The sequence below is a fragment of the Lagenorhynchus albirostris genome, chromosome 10 (assembly GCF_949774975.1).
Source record: "Lagenorhynchus albirostris chromosome 10, mLagAlb1.1, whole genome shotgun sequence".
In the NCBI taxonomy this organism is placed as follows: Eukaryota; Metazoa; Chordata; class Mammalia; order Artiodactyla; family Delphinidae; genus Lagenorhynchus; species Lagenorhynchus albirostris.
In genome coordinates, this window is record NC_083104.1 from 102,116,288 (window position 1) to 102,140,856 (window position 24,569).

Sequence of the window (24,569 nt, forward strand, 5' to 3'; positions counted from 1 at the left end):
GGGAGGGAAAAAAACCTGAGAAGCACCTCTGCAGCTCTCAGCCCAGGGGCAGAGGTTCTAAAAGACTTTTACCTGGTGTATCACGGCCAGCTATCGAGAAAAATATTATAGGGCAGAGCAAAAGGCAAAAAACACAATTTGAAGAGACAGCGAAAACATCGGAACCAGACATGGCAGGGATGTTAGAACAACCATTAGATAGTTCATTAGACTAGGAACTAAATATGCTAAGGGCTTAACGGGTAAAGTAAACAGCATGTGAGAACAGATGGGCAACGTAAGCAGAGAGACAGAAATCCTAAGAAAGACCCAAAACGAAATGCTGGAGATCAAAAACTCTACCCGACATGAAGAATGCCTTTGATGGGCTTATTGGTAGACTGGCCCCGGCTGAGGAAAGATGTGAGCAAAGTGCAAAAGCCATATGGAGCTTGAGGCCAAAGGAAAAACAGTCATCCTAAACCCTCCACCACACGCACACGCACGTGCACGCACACGCACGCGCACACACACGCACACATGCACCAACTTTCTGTTCCCCTGACCCCTGGGGCTAAGTGGCCAAGCTGAGGAACACCCAGGGCAGGGCTGCTCCCCTGATACCGGGAAAAAGTGATGGGCAGGTCCGCCTTTGCCCTCAGATGGTTCTGAAATGGGCCATATAAACTGCTTCAAATAAATTAACCAACAACAGAAGAATAAGAGCAGGTATTTATTGAGGTCTAAGTGTTTGACAAATACAGACTCATTTCATCCTCGCTTTGATCTCCAGTGCTATGGTTACCCCTATTTATAGGAGAGGGAACTGACGCACGGAGTTTCCATCAGTTTGCCTCAAATCACACAGCAAGTAAGAAGCCGGGCTGGGACCCGAACCCCGACAGTCTGGGGGCTTGGGGACCAAGTCCACGACCACGACTCCTGGCCACAACGCTGTGACCCAGGTCAGAGCAGCCTTGACCCTCACTGCCGTCCACCGCGCGCCCGGCGAGGCTTCCACCCGGCCCAGCAGAGCCAGGCAACCTTAGAAGCACTCCGAAACCCACCCAACGACCGAGAAGAACACCAGCCACAGAAGGACCACATCCGCACAGCGCCAAGCCTCGGTCGGTCTTGACTGAATTCCAGGGCAGAGGCCAAGGCCACCGGAGCGCGCTGGCGGGGGAGCGGACTTGGCGTCGCCGGACGGTGCAGCCGTCCCAGCGCTTCTCGGGCTCGTAGGGCTCCCGGCGGCGGGTGGGGAAGAGGCGCTGGCTCTTCCCGCGCCTGCTGCCCGGCGCCGCCTTGTCCGCGGGCGACTCGTTCTTCTCCAGAGGCGTCGCTGCGCAGCCGCACGTCGTCGTGCACGTCTACGGTGAAGCGCGGCCCCTCTCTTGCCGCGCGTCGGCGCCACCCTCAGGTCGTAGAAGGGGTGGTCGTGCGGCCGGATCCGGGCCTCCGCGGCCTACAGCGGCCGCTCCGCGCCGGCCGCGCGCAGCTCGCGGAAGGCGGGGCGCCGCGCCATCAGCGCCTCGCTGAGGACCTGCCCCGCGGGCCGCCCCTGTGGATGCGCGCGGCGCGCCGGTGCCCGCAGCTGGCTCAGGAGCTGGACGTCGCCTCTACCTCCTCGCGCTCGTGGTCCGGCAGGAAGCTCGTGTCCACGGCCGCGTCCTTGCCCTCGGGGTCGCCCCCCTCGGGGTCCTCGTCGCCGTCGTCGTCCAGCTGCCGGCGCCGCCGCCGCTCCCGCCGTTCGCGCTGCGCCCGCTGCATCTCGCGCTGGCGCGCCAGGGCCTCCAGCCGCGCCTTCACGTCGTGCAGGGTCAGCAGCCCCGCGGTGCTCCGCTTCAGCTCGGCCTCCATCGCGTCGCAGTGGGCGCGAACTTCCGGCCCACCTTGGGCTTGCTGATGGTCTCCTCGGCTATGCGCCGCTTCAGGACCCCCGTGTGCGCCTTCTGCTTCTCGCGCTGGTTGAGCGGGTGCAGGGCCCGGCCGGCCCGCGCATATGGTGCCCTTGTACCGAGCCGTGCCGCCCGCCGGCTCCCCGGGGCCACGCGCGCCGCGTGCTCTCGACCCCGGCCTGGGAGCTCGGAGCCACCGCGTGGACTCTATAGCGGGGAACAGAGGCAGGGAGTTCCGGAGGGGCCAGAGTGACAGCTCGGCGAACGGTCTAGATGGACGCGTTCCAACAGAATGGAACGTTCTGTAGCTGCGCTGACCCACGTGCAGCCGTATGGGGCTTACTGAGCACGAGGCGCTGGTTTTTCACTTTATTTCAATTAATCTAAATTTCAGTAACCACATGTGACTGTGGCTCCCGTACTGGACGGTGCAAGCCTGGGAGCTGCACATGGACAGGGTTGGTCTACCCAGCAAACTCTTACCTGTCCAGGTACCCACTCAAGCACGGACATGCAAGAGTCAGAGCCGCCAGAGAGCCGACCTGCACTGGACCTGAGCCTGGCTTCGTGTGTGCTGACCGCAGGAAAACTGTGTGAGCGAAAAGCACCTCTCTCCTCAGTCAGGTACATGGCTCCTCTCGGGCACACAAGCCACTGAGGGGAGAAGGGTCAGACAGAAGCATCTTCCCGTACCTCCGTGGAGGGTGTTAATGTCAGCTGAGTTCCCGTCAGTATGTTAGGGGCGGGGCAGGACCGTGCTAGTTGCTGTCCCTACCCCTCCCTTAAGAGTCATTCCTGCAGTATCTGTGTGTCCCCCTGGTGCCCAGCGCGCAAGTTCCCAGAAGCAGTGTGGGCACAGCCCTCACTGGGGGAGCCGTAGGGGACAGAGGGGATCTGAGCCCAAAACTGACTTCTTGGCGTTTTAACCAAAGCAGAGTGAGGGCCCCCTAATTCATTGATCTCCACCTGAGCCAACCGTCTTCCCTTGGGACCAGACCTGTCCTGCCTCGGGCCCCACAGCTCCACCCCTATAAGCTCTGGACGTTGACTCATCCAGCCATCCTGCCGCACTGTGACCCCCTGGAATGCAGCAGCCCGTCAGGCAGAGACTCCTGAACCCTCGGCTGCCGCCGGGAAGCCTCCCATTGCCTTCCTTCAGCCTCAACGAGAAGCCTGTATCACAGGAGGGTAGAACATGGCACCTACGTGCCCAGAAGCAAGTAGGGTGGTGGTACCGCCCACCAAATTGGCCAAACAAGAAATCTGGGTGATTTCCCGGACTGCTATCCTCCACACGTAGCCAGTGACCGCACCCCCCCAGATGATTGATAGGTTTTCCTTTTCTCTCCTTTCCCACCACTTGCCTTAACCCAGGAGCTCTGCTTTTTCCCCACCTAAAGCCCACAGGTGCCCTGTCGGCATATTCTCAATCTCGTCCATCTTGTGTACACTGTCCAGGGATCCTCGCAAGAAGGGAACCTGGTAATGTCGCTCTGCTCCTTGAAAATCTCCTCCAACTCTCCCTTTAAGATCACATGGGAATCCTTCCTTCTCCTCCCAGGTCTCTAGTAACGCCCCCCCACCCTCCATCTCCCAACACCCCACACCACCCGGCATCTAGCAGCCACCCGGAACTTTCCACTGTTCCTGAACAGAGCTGTCCCTTTGGGGACACTCTTCCTACAAGTCCTGCTCCCGCCGGGGGTCCCTCAGGACCTCCCACAGAAAACCTGCAGCTCGCAGCACAGCCCCTCCCAGATGTACAAAGCTACCAACTCCCTCCTGTGTCCAGGCTCCCCAAATCATAACCTTTCTTAGACATAATACAAATCGGACTACTTGGCGGCCCCCATTCTCAATTAGATACGCCAACCAGTCACACTTTAATCCAATCAACTCCAGTATGGCCACAGCCACTGACTGCCCTTCCTCCCATCTAATCACATGTCAGTGATTATGTCAGTGTCGTCCCCAAACCTCATCATCCCGGCTTCCGATTAGCCGGCTTCCGATTAGCCGGCATCCGTCCTCTCAACTCAATCACAGTCTCCGTACAGCATAGCCAGCCAGCCCCCAGAATGAACAAGGTTACTCTCAAACTCCTCGAAAAGGTTGGCAGGAGGAGGCAGACCTATCTTAAGAGTCTCAAATCCTGATTTTACGAATATTCCCCACACGTTCCCAGATGCTAACCGCTTGTGACCTCAATCCTCAATGAAAAGCAAAACGCTACTGCCTTAAACTCTTTTCAACTTTATCTGCAGATAACAGTGACAGAAGAGGGGCTGGAGCAGCAGTCTGCTTCAGTGAATCTGAAATGCCGATTAAATAAGCAAATTTTAATTTAGAGAAAATGTAATCGACTCCAGGCTTAGTTACAAGGTGAAACAAACATGCAAACGAACAGCAGCAAATTTTTTATTTTATTTTTTTAAATTTTTACATATGTTCCCATATCTCCTCCCTCTTGCGTCTCCCTCCACCCTCCCTATCCCACCCCTCCAGGCGGTCACAAAGCACTGAGCTGATCTCCCTGTGCTATGCAGCTGCTTCCCACTAGCTGTTTTACATTTGGTAGTGGATATATGTCCATGCCACTCTCTCACTTCGTCCCAGCTTACCCTTCCCCCTCCCCGTGTCCTTAAGTCCATTCTCTACATCTGCGTCTTTATTCCTGTCCTGCCCTTAGGTTCATCAGAACCTTTTTTTTTCCTTAAATTCCATATATATGTGTTAGCATACGGTATTTGTCTCTCTCTTTCTGACTTACTTCACTCTGTATGACAGACTCTAGGTCTATCCACCTCATTACAAATAGCTCAGTTTCGTTTCTTTTTATGGCTGAGTAAAATTCCATTGTATATATGTGCCACATCTTCTTTATCCATTCATCCGATGATGGGCACCTAGGTTGTTTCCATCTCCAGGCTATTGTAAATAGAGCTGCAACGATTATTTAGTTTTCCTTTTAGTTTTGTGGAATTCTCCACACTTCAGTTTTCTCATATGAAAAATTACAAACTGGATTATCGGGTCCTTTTGAGTTGTACAGGTGTAGGGTTCAATCAAGAGAACTTGCTCGTAGCTCATCTAATTTGATCACAGCCATGGCTCAGGGAGCCTGGAGCTTCTTTGCTTGGATAATTCCTACTGGCTGCTGGTTATCTAGAAATCCAGATTTCTCTTGGGGGGGTGGGGAGATGCCAGCTCAACCAAAGGCATTAGCTCATAGACCATATCAGACTTCGGTTGGCCACAGCTGGGCTGACGTGTTATCAAATTAGTCCAAAGGTAAATCCAAAGGGCTGGGAAAGGAGTAGATTAAGTCCAAGAAACTACTGATTTGGTGGCAGAGGAGTTGGGGCAGCCTCTGGCCTTCATGGCCAGAGCCTGGCAAATGGGTGCTTCTCAGACTTTCCAAGGACCCAGTTGTGAACATCTTCACTAGTAGCTTAGTCTAGGGGAATGAACATAAGGAACCAGATCCCTTTCGTTCCCTTGGAGCTGATTGACTGTGAGATTTTTCCATTCCTAGTTTCCTGGTTGGGGAAGTTCTTCACTTCCCTGAGAAGCCCTTCCCTATGCCCTTGCCAACCCTGCAAACTCACTCCATGCACTACTTTGAGAGGGTGGAGTGTGTAGGTCTCACTCGGCCCCTTCTCCTTTCTTCCATCCTTCCCAGACGTAACAGTACTGTCACCTGCCACGTGCTTCATCAGTGCTCAGAAGCCGGGGACAAGAGGGATGAATTGCACTGTCAAGGCGGCCCCAGATTACCCAACCCAGATTGCTCTCTGATTTCTGTTCATTTAATTTTTTGAAACAAAAATGTTTTTATACTACATGAATTTTGTAAAAACTTTATATAAAATGGTCTTTATGTAACCCAAGCCTGAGAGAGAATCATTATTCGTAGTTGGCATTTACTTCCAGACTTCAAATGCATATGTAAATATGTATTTTAATATAAATGAGACCATTGTGTACATTGATAACTTCAAATGATATGTCATACTTCTTTCCATTCTAACACTTAAAGGCCTATCAGATACTTTTCAGTGGCCCCAGTGTATTTCAATACAGGAAAGTATTACCGTTTACCAATTTTCTATTGCTTGACATTTAAATTTTTTTAACTCTACAATGATCATTCTTAAAGCTACATATCTGTGAGAGAACTCTTATAGTGCCTGGCATTTAATATCTATTGTTATTATAATTATTAGTAATTCTTTTTAATCTGGTAGCTCTTGACTTTCTTTGATTTTAAGTTGAGCATCTTGTGTTCTTTAAATTTCATGACAAAATTCTTAACCTACTTTTCTATTGAGGAAATTTCTTCTTTTCTTATTGATTTATAAGAACTCTTTATATATTGAGAATACCAACCCTTTATCTGTCATATAAGTTCCAAACATTTCTACCAGTTTGTTCTTTGCATTTTAACTTTGTTTAGGGTTTTGTTTTTGTTTTTTTCTTGCCACATAGCATTGTTTTGTATTTTCATTTTTATGTAGCCAAAAGTCAGTCTTTTTTTTTTTGACTTGTGAGTTTAATATATGTTTTAAAACTCAATCAGTTTTGTAGCATTGTTTTATGATCTGGGATCTTATTTCTGAACATACTGTAAGGCAGTGATTTAGATTTTTTTCCCAAAAGGTACTAAATTAAAATGAAAACTTAGGAATATTTCTCAACCTGCTCCGTGGACCATACGTATTTTTTCTTACTAGTAGTAAGAAAAACAATAAAAATGAATTTTTTTCGTAGGGATTTGCCATGTAAAAAGCTTGTTTACATACTGTATCAGCTAGGAACCTTTCTGTTCCAGGTAAGAGAAGCCTGACTCAAACTGGCTTAAATAAGAGATTCAATGACCCACTTATCTGGAAAGACCAGGCATCGTGTGGGCTTTGGATGTAGCTGGATTCAGAAGGTCAGTAAGCTCACCCTCCTCTCTGCTTCATTCTTACGCTGACACTTGTTAGGGTCATAAGATGATGTCCAGCAATTTCCAGGAATTATCTGCTGTCTCACCCATATCCAGGGCAGAGAGAGATTGTTCTTTTGATCGTTCTCGGAAGAGTGAGGGAGTTTCTTTCCCAGGTCCCATAATAAATTTCTCTTTGTCCAGCCATGGAGTCCAGGAAAACGATAAATGGTTTCTTTCGATTTAGTCAGTCAGAGCCTTCTCTATAGCAGGGGGCGGGGTGGTGGGGGGCAGTGGTGGGATGTGCTGGGGAAAGGTGACGATCCAACCAAGCAAAAATTGGGGTCACGTCACTGAGAGGCTGGGAGGATGGAAGCTGAGCGCTCAAATTAGCAAGCCCTTACCATGCATACACCATCCTGTTTGTTACTTATAGGAACCCTGTGCAGGCAGATGGTTACTAACTTCCCTGTTTTATGGATGAGAATACCAAAGGCTAGAAGAGTGACATGATTTGCCTTGATCGCTCGCCTAGATGGTGGCAAAGCTCAAATCATATGACTCTAGACTCTCCGCTCAAATCATATGACCCTCAACTCTCCGCTCTGCCCAGTCCTCAAATGACCTCCCTTCAAGCTTAACATCGCCATTTAGTACGTGGGACTGCATCCGTTCTACAAATGAGTTTAAAGAATTAAAAGGTCAAGAGGAGATATTAGCTGTTGGCTGAGTCGATGCTCCTAATGGGGCAGAGCATTATGTGAGGTTCCACCATGGTGGCTTCAGAAGAACTGGGCGTGAGGATCCTGGTCTGCCTCAGCCGGGTTCCCCCAAAGAGGAGCATGTGGTACAAAGGCTTATGCGTGGGTGGTTTATTTGGCAATGTGGCCACAGGGGACAGGAGGGAGAGTCCGGGTGAGACGGGAGGCTGAGGAGGACAGCCGGGACAGTCAAGGCAGCCACCTCTGTAGGGGACTTCTTGACCCCACAGGAACTTTTGGAAGCTCTAGAAATGGGTCATCACAGGGTGGGGAGAAAAGGGGAAGCATTTATCCTACAGCTCACGTCCCCAGTCGTCCCTGGTTTTTCTCAGGGTGTCAAAAGCCCTGCATTTCTGAGCTGTGCATAAGTGAGTGCCCAGTGGGTTGGTTGGACATCCCAGCCGGTCACTGCAGTGGCCAGAAGGAGATGGGACAAAGCTGTGCATAAGTGAGTGCCCAGTGGGTTGGTTGGACATCCCAGCCGGTCACTGCAGTGGCCAGAAGGAGATGGGACAAGAGGATTTTAAGTGGGGCACCAGGGGTCTTCAACACGTGATCCATTATAAGCCGATAAAACAAAGCTTGAGTTAACGAGATGATACACAAACAAGGCTGAGTTCCTGTTTCCCTAGCTAACATCTGATAAGTTCATGCCTGGAGTATTACAACCACCTCCTGAAAAGGTCTTCCTGGTTTTTCTCTGTTCGACGACTGCAGTAATCTTCCTAAAACACACTAAAAATTTCCATTTTGTCACTACTTTACTGAAAGGGTTCATTCCTCTGCACTGCTTGCAGGATTATGTACAAATGTTTTTGCTTGGCATTCAGTATTCTTCACATCGGTTTTACCATCATTAAACAGCTGTACTCCCCCTGTCACTACCCAAGCTGGCCTCAAGCCAGTCTAATTTCCTTACCGTTTGGTAAGCAGGCCAAGATTATTCCTTCTCTGTGCCTTCGTTAATATTGTTCCCTCTAACGGACAGGGATGACATGCAAAACATTTACCAACCGCCAAGGCAGGCACTGGCCAATTGGCATGAGGTCTGAGCCAGTCAGAACCGATGGCAGGTGTAACTGACAAACGGGTTGACCAGTTGGCTCAGCTGCCATTCTCCTTATGTCTCTTGGACCCCATCTCTCCCTGTCCTCCATGAAAGTTTCCTGGATTGCTGTTACTTATGTTGTTCTTTCCTTCTTCCTGCCTTGTGTCCTGAGTATTCTTAAAGCTGTTCATGTGATGACATAACAGCCTAAAACACCTGCACTTGTGGGCAACACTTTACTGCCTTTTCATATGGGGACAATTTCATGATATTTTCTGTAGAGAGAATAGAAAGATATAATTCAGTCTTTCCTATAACATAGCTGATCAAAAATAGTTATTGATATTTCAGAAAAGTTTCAGCTTCAAAAATTTATGACTGATGACACACACTCTTAGAATTTTTGTCATATGTGAGGAAACCTCTACTAAGGTTCCTTCATCTCTGAGCTGTAAAATTTCAGGAGATTTAGATGTCTGTGGGATGCCCTTTGAATTGCCTTTGGATAAATTCCTGAAAGCCATTCCAGCACCAGGATAGCCAACGATATTTTATCTGTGTGATGGCGTCAAGACGTGGCCCCCAAATTCTTAGACACTTCTCTCATTGAGAGATGGATCTATGTCTCCTCCCCCTTGAATCTAGGTAGACTTGTGATTTGGTTGTAACCAACAGATAGCTAGACCAGGAAAAGCAACACAGATGCTACTTTGTTCTCTGGGATTCTCGCCTTTGGAGCCCCGATCCATCATGTAAGAAGTTGAGCTCCTCCAAGGCTGCCATCCTTGGGAAGGAAGCCTGGGCCACATTAGGAGCTGAGGTCCCAGCTGACAGCCAGCACCAACCAGCAGACGTGATTCTGGCCCCAGCGATAGAGTCGCCCCTTCCATGGGGTCTTCCAGCCGAGGCCCTGGACGTTGTGGGGCAGAGACATGCTGTGTCCTGTCCGAATTTCGGTCCCAGAGAATCCATGAGAGCAATAAGACGGTTGTTTATAGCACTAGGTAACACAGTGCTAGTGACCAAAATAACCGTGGACAAAAGCAACTGTGACCTAGGTACACTCCTAAGGTTGTGGGGTGCCAGGCTTGAGCACAAATGGAGGTCTGTATATCACACGTGTAAATATCTGAAGTTTTCTAAATTAAATATTATAAATCATGCTAATAAACTATTAAATAAAGGTGCTGTCTCCTCCTTCACTGAAAAGTATCCTTCATGGTGACCGGGAAGGCCAGGTTTGGATTTAGAATTCCCATCAGAGCCCCCTCCCCTTCTTCAGATCCCCCCAACTCCACCCAGCACCTGTGGCATACGCATCCCATGCTCCACCCATACCCCCTGAAAACAGCCCCATCGTAGCCTTTCTTGGCCCTACAGGGGCACAGCCAGCAGTGGGGCTTGGCATCCACATGAGGGTGGCTTCAGATGAGACCACATCTGGGCAGGATGAACATCAGGGCAGGATGTTGCAGGATCCCAGGTCTGGTGTAGAGTCTGGGTGGTGGGCTCTGGTGTGCATCCAACAACGTGGACCCGCAAACTTCTCACCAGTGGTCGGGGCGGAGTCAGTCTTGTACAGCCCAAAGGCATTGCTTGTGCCAACTACAAAAATGAATCTCTCTCAACTCAGACCTCAATTTTCAGTTCGACTTCCCCTTTGCCATTTCCCAAGAATATCCCCAGCCAGTTCAGTGCCACCTGAGAGGAGGGGAAGTAGGACGGAGGGCAAGTCATTGTGGAAAGAGACAGCCATACTGTCACTTGTGGTCGGAGCTTCTCACTTTGGGAAACACTCCAGGAGCATGGGGTGCAGAGAAGAGGCCCAGGCAAGCAAGGGGCTGGGAAGCTATAGCTCCATTCGCTTCATGGAAACCCACCTCCATCCCATTTCTTGGCTCGCTCATGCCCTCTTGAAAGATGCCCTGCGGAAACCAAGATGTACGTCAGATTTGGCCTCTGAGACCCGGAAAAGAATTTCAGCTGGAGCAGAGGTTGACGTTAGTGACCCTCGGGCTACATTTGACCTGCAAATGTGTTTTTATTTGGCCTGTACAGTGTTTTAAATGTTTTTCTGAATAAGAGGTTAGCCTTTAAAAACTGGAAGATATCACATGAAATTCTCGATTTCTTGCTTTTCCTAGAAATTAGAATGATCTGGAACACGGGGCCTGCATTCCCCCAGAGCAACAAGCAGCCACCCCTTAGATAGGACACAGGCTCCTGGGGTCTCCAGGCCTCACCACCACACTGGTCTCTGTCTGGGTCTACTTCCTGGGGCGTTTGCGTGTCCAGTGCGTGGGTTAGAGAAGCTGGACATAGACACCTGCAGAAGATGGTACCTGCTGATGGACGGCCCTGCAGATGGCAAAGGGCTTAATGTCTGCTGAATGAGTAAACGTCTGGAAAAGTGAAAGTTTAGTAAACACATTCAGGAGGAAAGAGAGCAAAACAAGAATCTTAACTGTGGTCTTCCCTGGTGGCTCAGTGGTTGAAGGTCTGCCTGCCGATGCAGGGGACACGGGTTCGTGCCCCGGTCCAGGAAGATCCCACATGCCGCGGAGCGGCTGGGCCCGTGAGCCATGGCCGCTGAGCCTGCGCGTCCGGAGCCTGTGCTCCTCAACGGGAGAGGCCGCAGCAGTGAGAGGCCTGCGTACCGCAAGAAAAAAAAAAAATCTTAACTGTGTCAGTCCCCTTTAATGGGTAAATCTAGTAGCGCTAGGGTTATTGATTTTATGTTATAACACTGACTATATCTTACTAATAATAGATTCTAATTCAATCCGATCCTTAAAGAGAAGGAAGCTTGTAACACTTCTCAAAGTGGATAAACCGAAACAAAAGGCTACATTGCAGCCCCATCAGTGAACTGCTTCAAATCTGTCGTGAAACCTGTTTATCGTGCTCTTTCTTTAAAAAAATTTAATTAAAAAAAATTACCTGCCCATCTTATGTAACCCTTTAAAAAAAACCACAACAGTATGGCAGTTCCTCAAAAGATTAACATAGAATTACCATATAATCTAGCAATCTCACTTCTGCATATGCACCCAAAAGACGTGAAAATAGTCTTGAAGAGATATCCGTGCACCCATGTTCACAGCAGCATCATTTACAACAGCCAAGAGGTGGAAGCATCCCAAGTGTCCATCAAAGAATAAGTGGGTCAGCAAAGTGTGGTCCATGCGTAAAGTGGAATACGAGTCAGCCTTAAAAAGGAAGGAATTCCGACACATGCTGTAATAGTGGGTCAGCAAAGTGTGGTCCATGCGTAAAGTGGAATACGAGTCAGCCTTAAAAAGAAGGAATTCTGACACGTGCTGTAATATGGATGAACCTTGAAGACATTATACTCAGTGGAAAAAGCCAGTGACTAAAAGCCATATACCGTGTGATTCTAAAGAGGTTCCTAGACTCGTCAAGATGAGAGACAGAAAGTAGGATGATGGTCTCAAGGGGCTGAGGGGGGCATAGGGAGTTAGTGTTTAATGGGGACAGAGTTTCTGTTTGGGAAGATGAAAAGGTTCTGTGGATGGATGGGGGTCACACAGCAATGTGAATGTACTTAATGTCACCGACTGTAAATTTAAATACCGTTAACATGGTAAACACAAAAGATACACTTGCGACCGTCGGCTTCTCTTCTGAAGCTTGCTTCCCCCGAGAGGGAGCAGAACAGCTGTCAGAGAGGCGGCCAGAGCAGAGGATGGAGCAGGTCTCACGAGCCCGATGGGCCAGTGGAGGGGCCTCGTGGTCCTGGGTTAAAGGAGGTCACCGTCCGAACCCCACAGCTTCCTGGCCGGCAAACACCTCGTTAGACAAGTGCTGGGGGGATCAGAGCTCAACAGTCACAGCTACTTTTCAAAATAACTGTTATCCGAAGAAGATGCAGGAAAGCCAATTAAATGTGGACAAGCCCAGCCCAAGGTCTCCAGAAAAAGGTTATCACCCGGTCAAAGTAGCCTTGCAGCCCAAGAGGACCGACATTTGGAATCAAACCAGGAATACAGGACCTCGCCTGCTCCCCACGTGCAGCCCCGGTGGCTGCAGAGGTGCCTGTGGAACCAGCCAGGCAGGACACAGACCTGAGCCTGGGACGCACAGGCTCCCGAGTGTCCGATAATATTGCTGTTCCCCCTGTGCGTGTACGAGATTGTATGTTTTCGCCCCACAGCAACGTGTCTCAGTAAATACGAACGTCACATCTCATTACACCAAATGTATTACACTAAAATATACCTGGAGTTTCTGAAATGGGTACGTGAGTTTTACAAACTGAGATTCTCAGCTGTAATAGTATACTCACGTCACACAGCACCCACGTGCCCACAGGCACTCAGAATCCTCCCCATCTCCCCAGGCTTGGACACTCGCCAGCCCTGCGACCTTAGCCAAGGTGCCTCCCTGCTCTCAGCTTCCTCATCTGTAAAATGGGGACAACAGTTAGTATTTACCTCAGAGGGTCGGGCAGTAAGTGCCTGATCGGTCCAGCAGTGGGTGTTTGTGAGGTAAGGTAAGCTCACCTTCCAGGTAGCAGAGCATCTGGGTAACTCCTGCCTCTGACCCTGAGACCCTCCTCGTATGTATGGGTCATTGATGTTTTAGTTTCAAACTCACCAGTTGAAATTTTTTTCTTTTTTTTAATTTATTTTATTGAAGTGTAGTTGATTTACAATGTTGTGTTAATGTCTGCTGTACAGCAAAGTGACTCAGTTATGCATATATATACATTCTTTTTAATGTTCTTTTCCATTATGGTTTATCCCAGGACATTGAATATAGTTCCCTGTTCTGTACAGTAGACCTTGTTTCACTTTTCTGTCAACACTGTTCCCCGAGGGCAGAGATGTGAGATGCAGAGGGAGAGACACTGGGGAAACATCGAGGGGGAGGGGGAGACGTGATCTCTAAACACAATCACAGCCTGCATCTGAGTGCCTCAGAGTCTGGAACACTCGGCTGGGTTCACTGTTATGACCCCCGTAGTGCGCCCGCCCCTCGAGAGCCAAGACGGGATGCGCCCAAGGGCCCCGCCGCCACTTTGGCTGGGACCCTGCCTGCCTCGGCCCTGGGAGTCTCCAGCTTTTCGGATGAGATCACCACCGTCTGAAACCGGGAGCAGAGCGCTTGGCCAGAATGTTCCAAATTAAGCCAGACACTGTGCTTTTTTTTTTTTTTTTTTTTTTTTTTGAGGCGGGAGAACATGTGTTCGAGCTTTGTAAGAAAAAAACTACTCAGGCTTCGTGTTTTGATGACACCTGGCTCCCACCTCCTATAAGTCCAAACGTCTGTGGAACAGGGAAGTGAGCCCTGAGTCGAATGATAAAGCTGATATGATTCATGAGTTTGTCGGGAGGAAAGGAACAGGAAACGGAGGGGCTGGTGCCAGGGCTGTGACATCATCACTTTGGCATCCAGGCCCGTCCTGGAAAAATGCAGCCTGCACCGCCCTGACGATTTCGAGACACAGGAGACAGAAGCTATTTGGTTGCTTGGCCAACTCCTGAGAGCAAGGAACTGGATTTTGGAAGTCTTATCCCCCAGAGTGCGTGAAGGGTGAAATGTCAGTATGTGGACGGCCGCCAAGAACTCCAGGAGAAACCAAAGAAGAAACAAAACCCTTCACTTAAAACACCAGTGGAATACACACGTATATACACATATATCTGCACATACACATATACATATATATCTAATCCTATGTGTGTATACATATGTACCAACACACACACGCACACAGACACGTATATATTTAATCCTATGTCCTCTAAGAGACTTCTTAACGAGGAGGGAAGGCCAGTGCGGGGGAGGTGGTGATGGGAGGAGGAGATGGGATTTTCATCTCCTTTCACCGAGGAGGACCAAGGGTACAGGGTCCGAGCCGTACCCACACGGTGACTATACCTAAGACTCTTCCACCTGGTCCACAAAGGGACAGTATTTCACCTTCACAGAACAAGTTAATGACCCCCTGGTCCAAAGCAAGAGAACTGCAGGAAAGGGAGGGCCCCTCTGGCCTCCCAGAACCAGAGGTACGAGCCCTCCCCCCACACACACTGCCGACCTTGCTGCCTCAGGGCCATCTGGCTAAGTGAAGCACTGGCTGCGCCGCCTCTGTTCCGGATTTTCCCGCGGACTTTGCTGGTCGTGCGGCCGGACTGGACCTCACTTCAGCCCTGCAGTCCCTCCCACGCCCGTGATGTGGTTCCCTTCTCTCTCTCTGTGCTCTGTGAGGGCAGGCGAGGCTCACTCATTTTGCATTCTCAGTACCTACGATATAATAGATGTTCAATACACTGATTTTAATTAATAAGTGCGCAAACAATGGATGAAAATTTTAAATTAAGAAATGAGTTGAGGCCCTTATCGCATGCAGACAGCCTCCATCCAGCAGGAAGGGACCCAGACATGACAGTTTCTGGGCAGCTACAAATGTAGCCCCACTTGAAGCCAGTACTCTTTTACCACGTAGTCCACATTTATTTAGTGAGAAGAGATACATTTTCTTTTGGTGAAAATTGTATATGTCTTCCACCTAGGGGTTTATTAGAGACATTGAATATAACGTAGCATCGAAACTGACTGTATTTGGAGTTGTCTTTCATTTCACTCTTTCCATCACTTGTGACTAGATTACAGTGAGTCACTCATATACACAAAGAATTGAAATAACACAGAGCCTTATTCAAAATGGATTTTAAGTTTATTTTTCTTGGCTTTCATTACCCCAAAAACATTTTCCATTTTTCTGGAGTCTTTATTATCTCTTGGGTTTTCTTTTGCAATTTTCTGAATACAACTTCTTGTTTACACGCTAAACAGTCTGAAATTTGTGCAATAAAACAAACCACTCAGTCCCGGGAAGCACCCTCTTCAGTGTGTTATCTGGTGTCAGAACCTCGCTTGACGTGGGATGAGCCTCAGCTGATGGAGACCAGTGGCCGCACCTTCAGTATTCACTCAGCTGGGAAGATGAGCGAATCCAAGGGGCTTCGTCTCGCTCTCCACTTGGGGGAATGCACCGTGTGGGTGGGGAGAGGACCAATTTATATCAAGCCATTTATCTAAAGAGTCATCCATGGAAACCCGCACTAACCAAGTCCCCATTTGTGACTGGCTCCAGTAAGGCCTGAGCCCATGGGGGGCCTGGGGCCCAGAAAAGGTGCCTGGTGTCTCACACCAGGTACCTTAATTCCAACCTGGGCCCGTCTCTCACTTCCATCAGAAGGCAACATCAACAACCAGCCTTATGGTGACTGATGGCCATGAACTAATAAGGATAATAAGGACAGCTCCCCACCAGGTGTGAGCCCCACCCAGGTGGGTGTGTTTGCCGCGTAGCTGGTTCCCGGGCCGTGGGAAGCAAGGTCCAGTGAGGCAGCACGTTGGATGCAAGAAACAGGTGCTCATTGAATAGCTGCAACCGGGTGAATTTGCTGAAACATGGCTCTGGGTAAAGTTCCCTCTGTGTCCTTTTACTGAACCCTTACGATGTAACTGTGGGTGGAGCACTGCTGTGTCCATTTGACAGGTGAGAAAACTGAGGCGCAGAGGCAGACTGGTCCCCATACTTACAGCCGGTGAAAGGGACAGCTGATCTGAGCTCAGACCTGTTTGACCTCAGGATCTGTGCTCCTTCCGCAATCTCACGTGGTCCCTGGAGCCCTGGAGCCAGTTCTTTCAGAGAACTCATTGTTGTGTGCTGCCTGGCAAGGCACAAAGAATACCCACTGGAGTATCCACTGCCCACAAAATCACCAGGCAGCAGAGGTTCAAGGCCGCTTGCAGGGCAGCAGAGCCTTATCTACTGCCAACTGCAGATAAAGCCCAGCCAGGAGCTTCCAGCGTGTCACTGCCACGAGGTGTGGCTTTATTTGATTCTATGTGGGCAGATTTTGTGAGGTAGAGAGGGGTCGAAGTCCGGGACTGCAGAAAGCAGCCCGCAAGCATGTTCTCGCAGGAGGTGCTGGGTTTGTGAGGGATGGGCCACGGGTCGGGGCTCCGTGGCAGGCTGGGAGTGCTGCACACAGTCTGTGGTGTGCTCCTGCCTCTGTGTGTGTGTGTGTGTGTGTGTGTGTGTGTGTGTGTGTGTGTGTTCTGTGCGTGTTTTCCACGTCACATAGCACGCTTATGTGTTGTATGCGTGTGTGTGCATCGGTGAAGGAGGGGCACATGCCTGTGACCAGCCCCAGCACCTGGGCCTGGGGCAGAATCCCCGGCAGGGGGTGCGGCAGCTGGCTGAGCGGGGAGCTTCTCAGACCCGCTCCAGACCCGGTAAATCACCTGCTCTGGGGCTGGGTCCCAGTTAAACTTGCTTTTTAACATGTTTCCTAGGCGGTTCTTATACTGAAAGAACCACTGTTGGAGGGATTGGGCAGAAAGATGGAGGTACACTTTCTCCTCTTAGACGTGTGCAGTATTTGATACTTTTGTAATTTAAAAAAAATACAGGTTTGAGGGAAGAAAGAAAAGGAAGGAGAACAGAAAAAAGGCAGCATAGTTTGGGGTGGGGCTTGGATGTAGGAACCCCATTTCCCAGACACTGGATTCTGGACCGGGCCGTTTACAATCTGCCGTCACACTGTTCCCTCTTCTCTGCTTTTCCTTCTCTCTCTGTCTCTCTCTCTCTCTCTGTCTCGCTCTCTCTCTCTCTCTGTCTCTCTCCCTCTCAGACACTGTCACTCCCCACCAAGCAAATACCACTACCACACCCCCTCCCAGAAAGCCCCCAAACAGCCCCAAACTAGTATCTGCAAGTGGCGGCTGCTGGAATTGCTTGTCCTGCCCAAGGGCCCAGCGTTACTATTTCCCGAGCTGTACAGCACAGACAAGCCGCCCAAGAATTGCTTACAAAGTTGCCTTCTCATCATGAGCAAATACACCCACCATCTCCTGGCTTCCCGTCGACGTGGGGTTTATTCCACACACCTCGGTTACAAAATGAAGGTTGTTTGAGTTCAGTTTTTGAAAATGAGTTTCTTTCACTTCAAAACGCAGAAAAGTCCATTCCAAAGAGCACCTTCAATTCTAAAATTTTTAGTTTTTCACTGCTGGAGTCTTTAAAGGGAAGCCATTCAGGGCCTGGCTCCCCGGCAGGTCCTGGCAGCTGCAAGTCCTACGCCGCACCAAGGGCAGGCAGTGCAAAGGGCCTGCGCTCACCGCAGGGGCCTTCCAGCCTGGGTGCCGCACGCTGGCAAACACTGACCTGAACTCTCAGCCCCTCGAGTCCTCTGCCGCTGGCTGTGCAGGCCTCTTGCCACTGTGCTTGTGAATAAGAGCAACCAGTTACCGGGTCTCTCACCGAACCGGGTACTTGACATAAGCTGCCCCCGATCGGCCTGCCAACCTGCAGGGTGGCGTGAGACCCGCTGTGCGGGGGAGGGGAGGGTGAGAGCCACCTGGGGCTCCGACCCAGGTCCACAGCTGCCGGCACGTCTGTGCATGAACCCTGCTCTCTGCTACACTTGGCGGTGCCCGAGGCCTCACAGCAGCCCTCACCCTGGCTCCAACCATGCGGAAGGAAGCGGTAATGGGGCTCTTTATGGGGGTGAGGCCAGGTCTTCGCCAGGTGGGCAGGAGCCTGCGGCGTGGGTGGAAGAGCCACAGCCAGTGGACCAGTCCGTTCATGCAGGGCATCCTCGACCCAGGCCACACGTTGGAATCACTGACGAACTGAGGTCAGGAGATCCCATCCCAGGCTACACCCAGACCAAGGAGATCAGAATTTCTGGAACTATCTGTGAAGTTCCACAGGGATGCACAGCTGAGGTGGAGACCCCTGGGCTCCAGGCCGGTCAGCCTGGCTCCCCTACTGCTCCCTCGCATGGTTGGTTGTGGGCCTGCAGCCCTGGGTCACCCGGGGCGTCAGACAGGCCCAGCCTGGACCTCTCAGTAGGAACCTGCGTTTTAACAAGGCCCTTGGGTGATTCGCTTGTGTGTTACAGTCCCAGAAGTTCGGCTTCAGATGACTACCTCAGATGCCCCAGCATTTGAGAACCTCGGCAGACACCCCGGCAGCCAGACCTGGGGAGGGGTCTCGCCTTGAGCTCCCATCAGCAGCACGGCGGGAGCTGGTGACTCCCTCGCGGAGCCTTGCGGCTCTGACAGCCATAGCGCAGGAGCGGGTGTCAGTGAGATCGTCCCCACGGACAGCTGCATCGCGGTTCAGTGCAGTTTTGGAAAATAGATCACCACTGCGATGATAATGGGTTATTTTCTTGTGTCTTAATGACCTTTATCGTGAAACAAAGCATCCCGTAACTGAGTAGCTTAAAACAGCAACTATTTGCTCAAATAAAACTGCTGCTCAAATAAATAACTGTTTATTTGTTCAAGTGCAACTGTTTATTTGGTTCAGCAATGTGGGCTGAGGCAGCTGGGAGGTTCCGCTGCCGACCTCGCCTGGGGTCACCCTCGCAGCTGTGGCTACCTGGTGCGTCAACGAGCCGGGGATGTTCTGAGACAGACGCAGTGCACAGTGGGCTGTGAGCCGCACTGCTGCCTGGGGGCCTTGGTTCTCCTGCACCTGGCCAGGTGAGCCTGGGCTTGTGACACGGTGGCGGCAGCAGTAGGAGAGCAGGACGTGGACGCCGAAAGATCTCTGCTGGCCTCGCTCAGCATTCGCACGTCACTTCCAGCACATTCTATCAGTTAAAGCAGGTTGCAAGGCCAGCCCAGGCTCCAGGGATAGGGAAAGAAGCCACATCTCCTGACGGGGGCAACTACAGAGGTTTTGCAGCTATTTTTAATCCACCCCATCTTATCCTTCGGCTACAGTTATTTCCATCATTCCCACGTGCAAAGTGCACTCCCCCAGCCCGAGGCCCCCTGCAGTCTCATCCCACCGGGAGGAGCGCAGCAGACACGGGGTGGCTCCTTGTTGGTTTGTGTTTGAGCAGAGCCTCGCTGCCTGCGTGCAGGGATCGGGGAGGCTGGGCCCAGCACGAGGCCCTCAGAGCTGGGTGCTGGGCCAAGTTCCCAAGGTCAGAGCTGGAGGCGAAGACAGGCCGGAAAATCACCTCTGTCTCTCCCCTCTCTTTCTCTCTCTGTGTCTCCCATTTTCTTTTGTTCATCCCCTGCCCTCTTCTCCGCACTGCAGTTTGTACCTACCTTCCATCCATCCATCCATCCGTCTATCAATATCTGTCTATTATATCTACTATCTATCTATCTGTAATCTATCTAAGGGATAGCATTTGAGTGCGTGCTATAGTCCAGGGATTATCTCTTCAACCCTCATACCAGCCCTGGAAGGTAGACATCTGTTATAGACTGAATGTTTATATCCTCCCCGGATTTCTGTGTTGAAGCCCTAACCCCCCCATGGTGTTCGGAGATGGGGCCTTTGGGAGGTAATCGGGGTGACATGAGGTCATGAGGGTGGACCCTCACGATGGGCAAAGTGCTCTCTCACTATTTCTTTCTCTCCCTCTCTCTCTCTCCCTCCCTCCCCACACAAGGGCACCCAGAGGAAAGGCCACGTGGGGATGCACTGGGAAGGCGGCTGTCCGCAAGCTGAGAGCAGAGCTCTCACGGGAACCGGCCTGGCTGGACCCCTGAGCTCAGACTTCCCGCCTCCGGGACTGTGCAAAGATACATTTCTGCTGTTGAAGCCCCCGGGTCGCGGTGCTTGTCACAGCAGCTGAGCAGACGTCTGCAAACCCTTCTTCTGTCTTACAGATGGGGGTGTGGAGGGTCCCAGGAGCTCAGCCACTGGACTAAGGTCAAACCCTGGGGAGGATGGAGCCAGTCTCAGTCGGGGTCTGTGTCCCACCCGCCGGGGCCCTGCCACTTGGCTGCCTGCCTCGTGGTCACCTTGAATTCTGAACTGTTCCTCAGTGATGCCACGTTGCAAATGGTTCTGAAAGTAAGGGCACAGATTGAGGCGTGGGGAGGGCAGGGCAGCCTTTGCCAGCCCTGGACTCTGCTCGGATGCCCCTGTTTGCACCCAACCCCTGCTCCAGGCCACAGGAGCCTCTCCGTCGTTCACCAGCCCTGCAGGGCCCCCCGGGTCCCCTTTGTGCTCCTGTCTGTCCTTCAGGCCTTGAGAGATTGGTTTCTGCCTAAGCCGTCCCGGTAAAGGGAGAGGAGGAAGGGTGTGTCTAGATTCCCGGGGATGGGAGCCACGATGGAGCCGCCGTCAGCACGCCCTCGGCAGGTGTACCTGAAGGGAGGTGCTCACCAGCGAGGAAGGAAAGCACAGGGCCTCTGTGTGCAACGGCCCAAAGCTGCTCGTGGAGAATCTCACTGTGAATCCGGGCTCGGCGGGGAAGTATTTCGGAAATGCATTAATGTGCCGCTGTCCCCCCCGTCCCGGAGGCCCCTCGCACACCCCCTGCCGCAGTGGGCGAAGAGGTGGGGCGGGCTGAGCGCTGGTAAGGCAAGGGGACCAGGTTCTCAGAAGGCCTTACTGTTCACGCTGCTGTGGCCCTAAGAGGGTGTGTGACCAGCAGGACCGCGGCTCGAGAGCCAGGCTGTGCTGAGACAAGTGATGTCACGAGGCAGGTCTGGCCCTTTTCCCTCGGGGGGTGGGGTTGGGTTTGTCACGTGGCTGACTTTGTACGGATATTACTCCAGGATGAACGAATAGGAACACTTAATCCCGCTTATAGCCCTAGGAAGTAAGCATCGTTGGTATCTTTATTTTAAAGATAAAGAAACCTAGAGAAACCAAGTGCCCTGAGGGACAGAGCAGTTCGGCAGAAGCCCCGCCCCAGGCAGTGACTCAGCCTGGCCGGGAGCAGAGCATCACGTGAGGAGTGCTCAGCCTGGCGGGGTGGGCGTGGGGCGGGGGCCGGGGCAGAGCAGATCTCCTTGGCGGGCGGATGCACTGGACGGTCGAGGGAGGCTGGGCAGAGGGGCTTCCGCTCACCTGCCAGCTCCAGCCCAAGCTCGAAGGAGCCTGCCCGGCCGAGCGCCCATGCCACCAGCGAGGGCCGGGCACCCGGCCTGGCAGAAGTTACTGCCTCACTGTCCCCTTGGGCTCCTGCCACATTCTCAGGTCCCGAACTGGTGTGCGGGGGACCCAGATGAAGCCAAGTTGAGGACCAGCCCCCTTGGTGCTGATGGTGTGGCCTGCGACAGAGGCTGCGGTGCGGACAGCCCTGGCCCGGGGCCACCGGGAGGGTGTGATGAGTCTGGTCCCCTGGACGGTGGCTGACCCAAGGGGGCAGATGGTGAGAATTCAGGAGAACAGGCAGCCCCACAGGCCATAAGAGAGAGCCAGGGCCGGGGACAAGTGGAGGCAGCAGGGGGCTGGAGGGACCCGGGAAAGCCTGGCCCTGGCGAAGCCGGTCCCGGGAAGGCTGCTCGGGGGGGGGGGCCGGACAAGCAGAGGGGAACACTTTCCACCCTGGGGCCGCAGAGAGGGGCAAACGTCATCAGGGCTCAGTCAATAGAACCGGTGTAAGAACCGGGCAGGACTCAGCTACGCACATCGGGGCCCAGGTTCTGAAAGGGCCCAACCTCAGGGCTGCCCTGTCCTGAGTCACTGAGCTCCTGACCTACGGCTCCTGCAGTCCCCCAGCCCGAGGTCAGACCTCAGGCTCAGACCTGCAGGGGATGTCAAGGGCAGCTCTAAGGGCTTGTGGAGGCAGTCAGGCCAAGGAGGCCCTCCCCGGCCCACTCCCTGCCCTAGACTCTGACTTCCAGCCACCCCTCCTGCTGTGACACGTTTGCAGTCAGCTTTGCTCCACCTGTCTCGCACCCGCCTGGCTTCCGCGTGGCTGCCCTCTGGAAACGTTTTTCTTTCACTAATACATCCCTCAGAGGTGCTGCTGTTTCCAGACTTTCTTATTATTGCAAACAATTGGAGGAATTCTTTTTTCTTTTCTTTTCTTTTTTTTCATGGAACAGTTAGAAACAACAGTGTAGATTATAGATGACAGAGACTTGGAACCTTCTCCAGGACATCTTGTGAGATGAAAATTCAAGTTGCAGGAAAATATTTTTATCTAGCATGATTTCAATGCTATTATTTTTATGTTTGTCCGTGTAAAGATGTATTTCTTTTTTGTTCGACGTTTGTATGTATTTGGTATTTGTATATATTGCGAAATGATCACCACGATAAGTCTAGTTAGCGTTCTTCACCTTACTTAGTCACACATTTTTTTCTTGGGATGAGAAGCTTTCAGAGGTGCCATGAGTATTATTTATTGGCCATAGTCACCCTGCTGTACATCATCGTTTGGGCAAACTTTAGGGGTAATCTCCGTGGTGATTTCTTCCAAGAAGAAAGATCTGCTCTCACAAAAATGTATCTGAACGAGAAGAAAAATTCATGTTTTTCTTCCTTGTGAAAAGTGTCCCGTCATGGGGGCGGGGGGGAGGGGAGCAGGTGAGAGGAGGGGCACCTGTGAGCTGGGCACTGAGGGGCAGGAGGAAGGGTCCTGCCCACCGGGTCTCAGGGACCCTGAAACACCGCTGCTAAAATGGCCACATGTCCTGGTGGATTATGTTTCAAAGTTTGTGAGGAATATTGTGGAACTGGGAAAGCATTTTTCTGTGGAAACAGTACCGTCAGTGGAGGATTCACTTTTCAGACACATCCACGCAAATGCGTTTAATCCACGTGGGCCTCGCTGGCTGTGTCCCGTAGGGCGTTGGTGCGCGTCTGCCCATCTGCGAAGCCAGGGGTCCTGTCTCAGAGGGTCGCTGGGAGGAGGCCACGGGTTTCTAGCTGTAAAGTACTTGGAACAGTGACGGGCACATAACTAGGTATAGGTGTATATGTACCTTATGTGGGTACATGTATACCTGTGTGTAGGTATATATATACCCCTGGGGGGGGCTCAGGGCCCAGGGCGGAGCCCTCAGAGGTGAGGGCTGGGGGCTGCGCCCCCACCTGGGCCCCACGGCGGTGCTGGGGAGGAGCCGCAGCTGAGAGGATGCGGTGGAGGCAGCTCCTCTGCCAGGGCCAGTGGTTGGCTGCGTCCCCGGCCCTGGGCCCAGAACTAGCGACGTCGAGGACAGGATGCTCTATGACAGGAGGGTGCAGGGGTGTGGGTGAGAGCTGGTAGCAGGATGGGCTCTGAGCACAGGTGTGAGTCTGGGAGCCACTGGGGCACCTGGAGGGGGACTGTCCCCCGAGTTGGCCCAGGAGCCCTGTCCTGCCTTACGAGACCCTCGACTGAGATGTCCCCGACCCGTCTGTGGAAGAGTCTTCATCTCTGCGGGTCGCACTTTGTGGCAAACACCTCTGCCCAAGGCCACCAAGTGGCTGATACAGAGGCCAGGCTTCCGGGTTCCTGAGCCCCTGGCCCCCTGAGCATCCTTCCAGGGCCTCTGAGTCACAGAGCACCAAGGACTCGCGTGGGGATGGGGATGGGGGGCCCTGGCATCCCGGGGGGCGAGGCATCTCAGGACCAGGGCCCGAGGGGCCGGGGGGCAGGGCTGCGCCCCACGGGGGCTGGAAGGGGGGCTGGAAGGGGGGTCAGGAGCACGTCACCAGGCCCCCGGTGAGGGGGTCCAGCTCGGGCTCCTGCACCTGGTCTTGCCTCCCAGGTGGTCTTCCTCCGACCCCATCTCAGCCCTCAGCCCTGGCTGAACGTTTCAGCAAAGCTCTGCTGTCTCATGCGGTTTACAGAGCTCAGCCTCACGTCCTCATCTGTGCAGATTTATACGTCCTAATACTTTGTATTATTTCACACATGCACGCACTTCTACCCTACCGTCTGCACAGATAGCAATTCACACTCATAAACACTATTTCCACGACGTTCCGGAAATGGGGTTGGCGTCATTTCGAAGGGTTTTGAGTGATAACGGGCGAGGCCTCTGAGGTGAGGCTCTTTCTCAAAGCTCCTCCCTGCAACACTACTTATTTCGCCCACGGGTATGTATGAAGCATCCACTGGGTCATCCCCAGTTTCACGGAAACTGGCCTCATTCCAGGTAACGTGGCATTTCCAGAATCACACAACTTGCTGTTGTACCTTTTCTTTGCGTCGGCT

General features: G+C 52.0%; 1 protein-coding gene across 1 annotated transcript; it reads right to left on the reverse strand.

The window, feature by feature from the left end:
- Nucleotides 1-828: 828 nt before the first annotated feature.
- On the reverse strand, nucleotides 829-24,359 carry FAM50B (family with sequence similarity 50 member B). Its single transcript, XM_060163955.1, is given in 9 exon segments — nucleotides 829-1,314; nucleotides 1,316-1,371; nucleotides 1,373-1,444; nucleotides 1,603-1,856; nucleotides 1,859-1,979; nucleotides 1,981-2,084; nucleotides 21,488-21,624; nucleotides 23,462-23,595; nucleotides 24,288-24,359. Coding segments are annotated over 9 exon segments (1,425 nt in total). The 3' UTR covers nucleotides 829-839.
- Nucleotides 24,360-24,569: the final 210 nt, after the last annotated feature.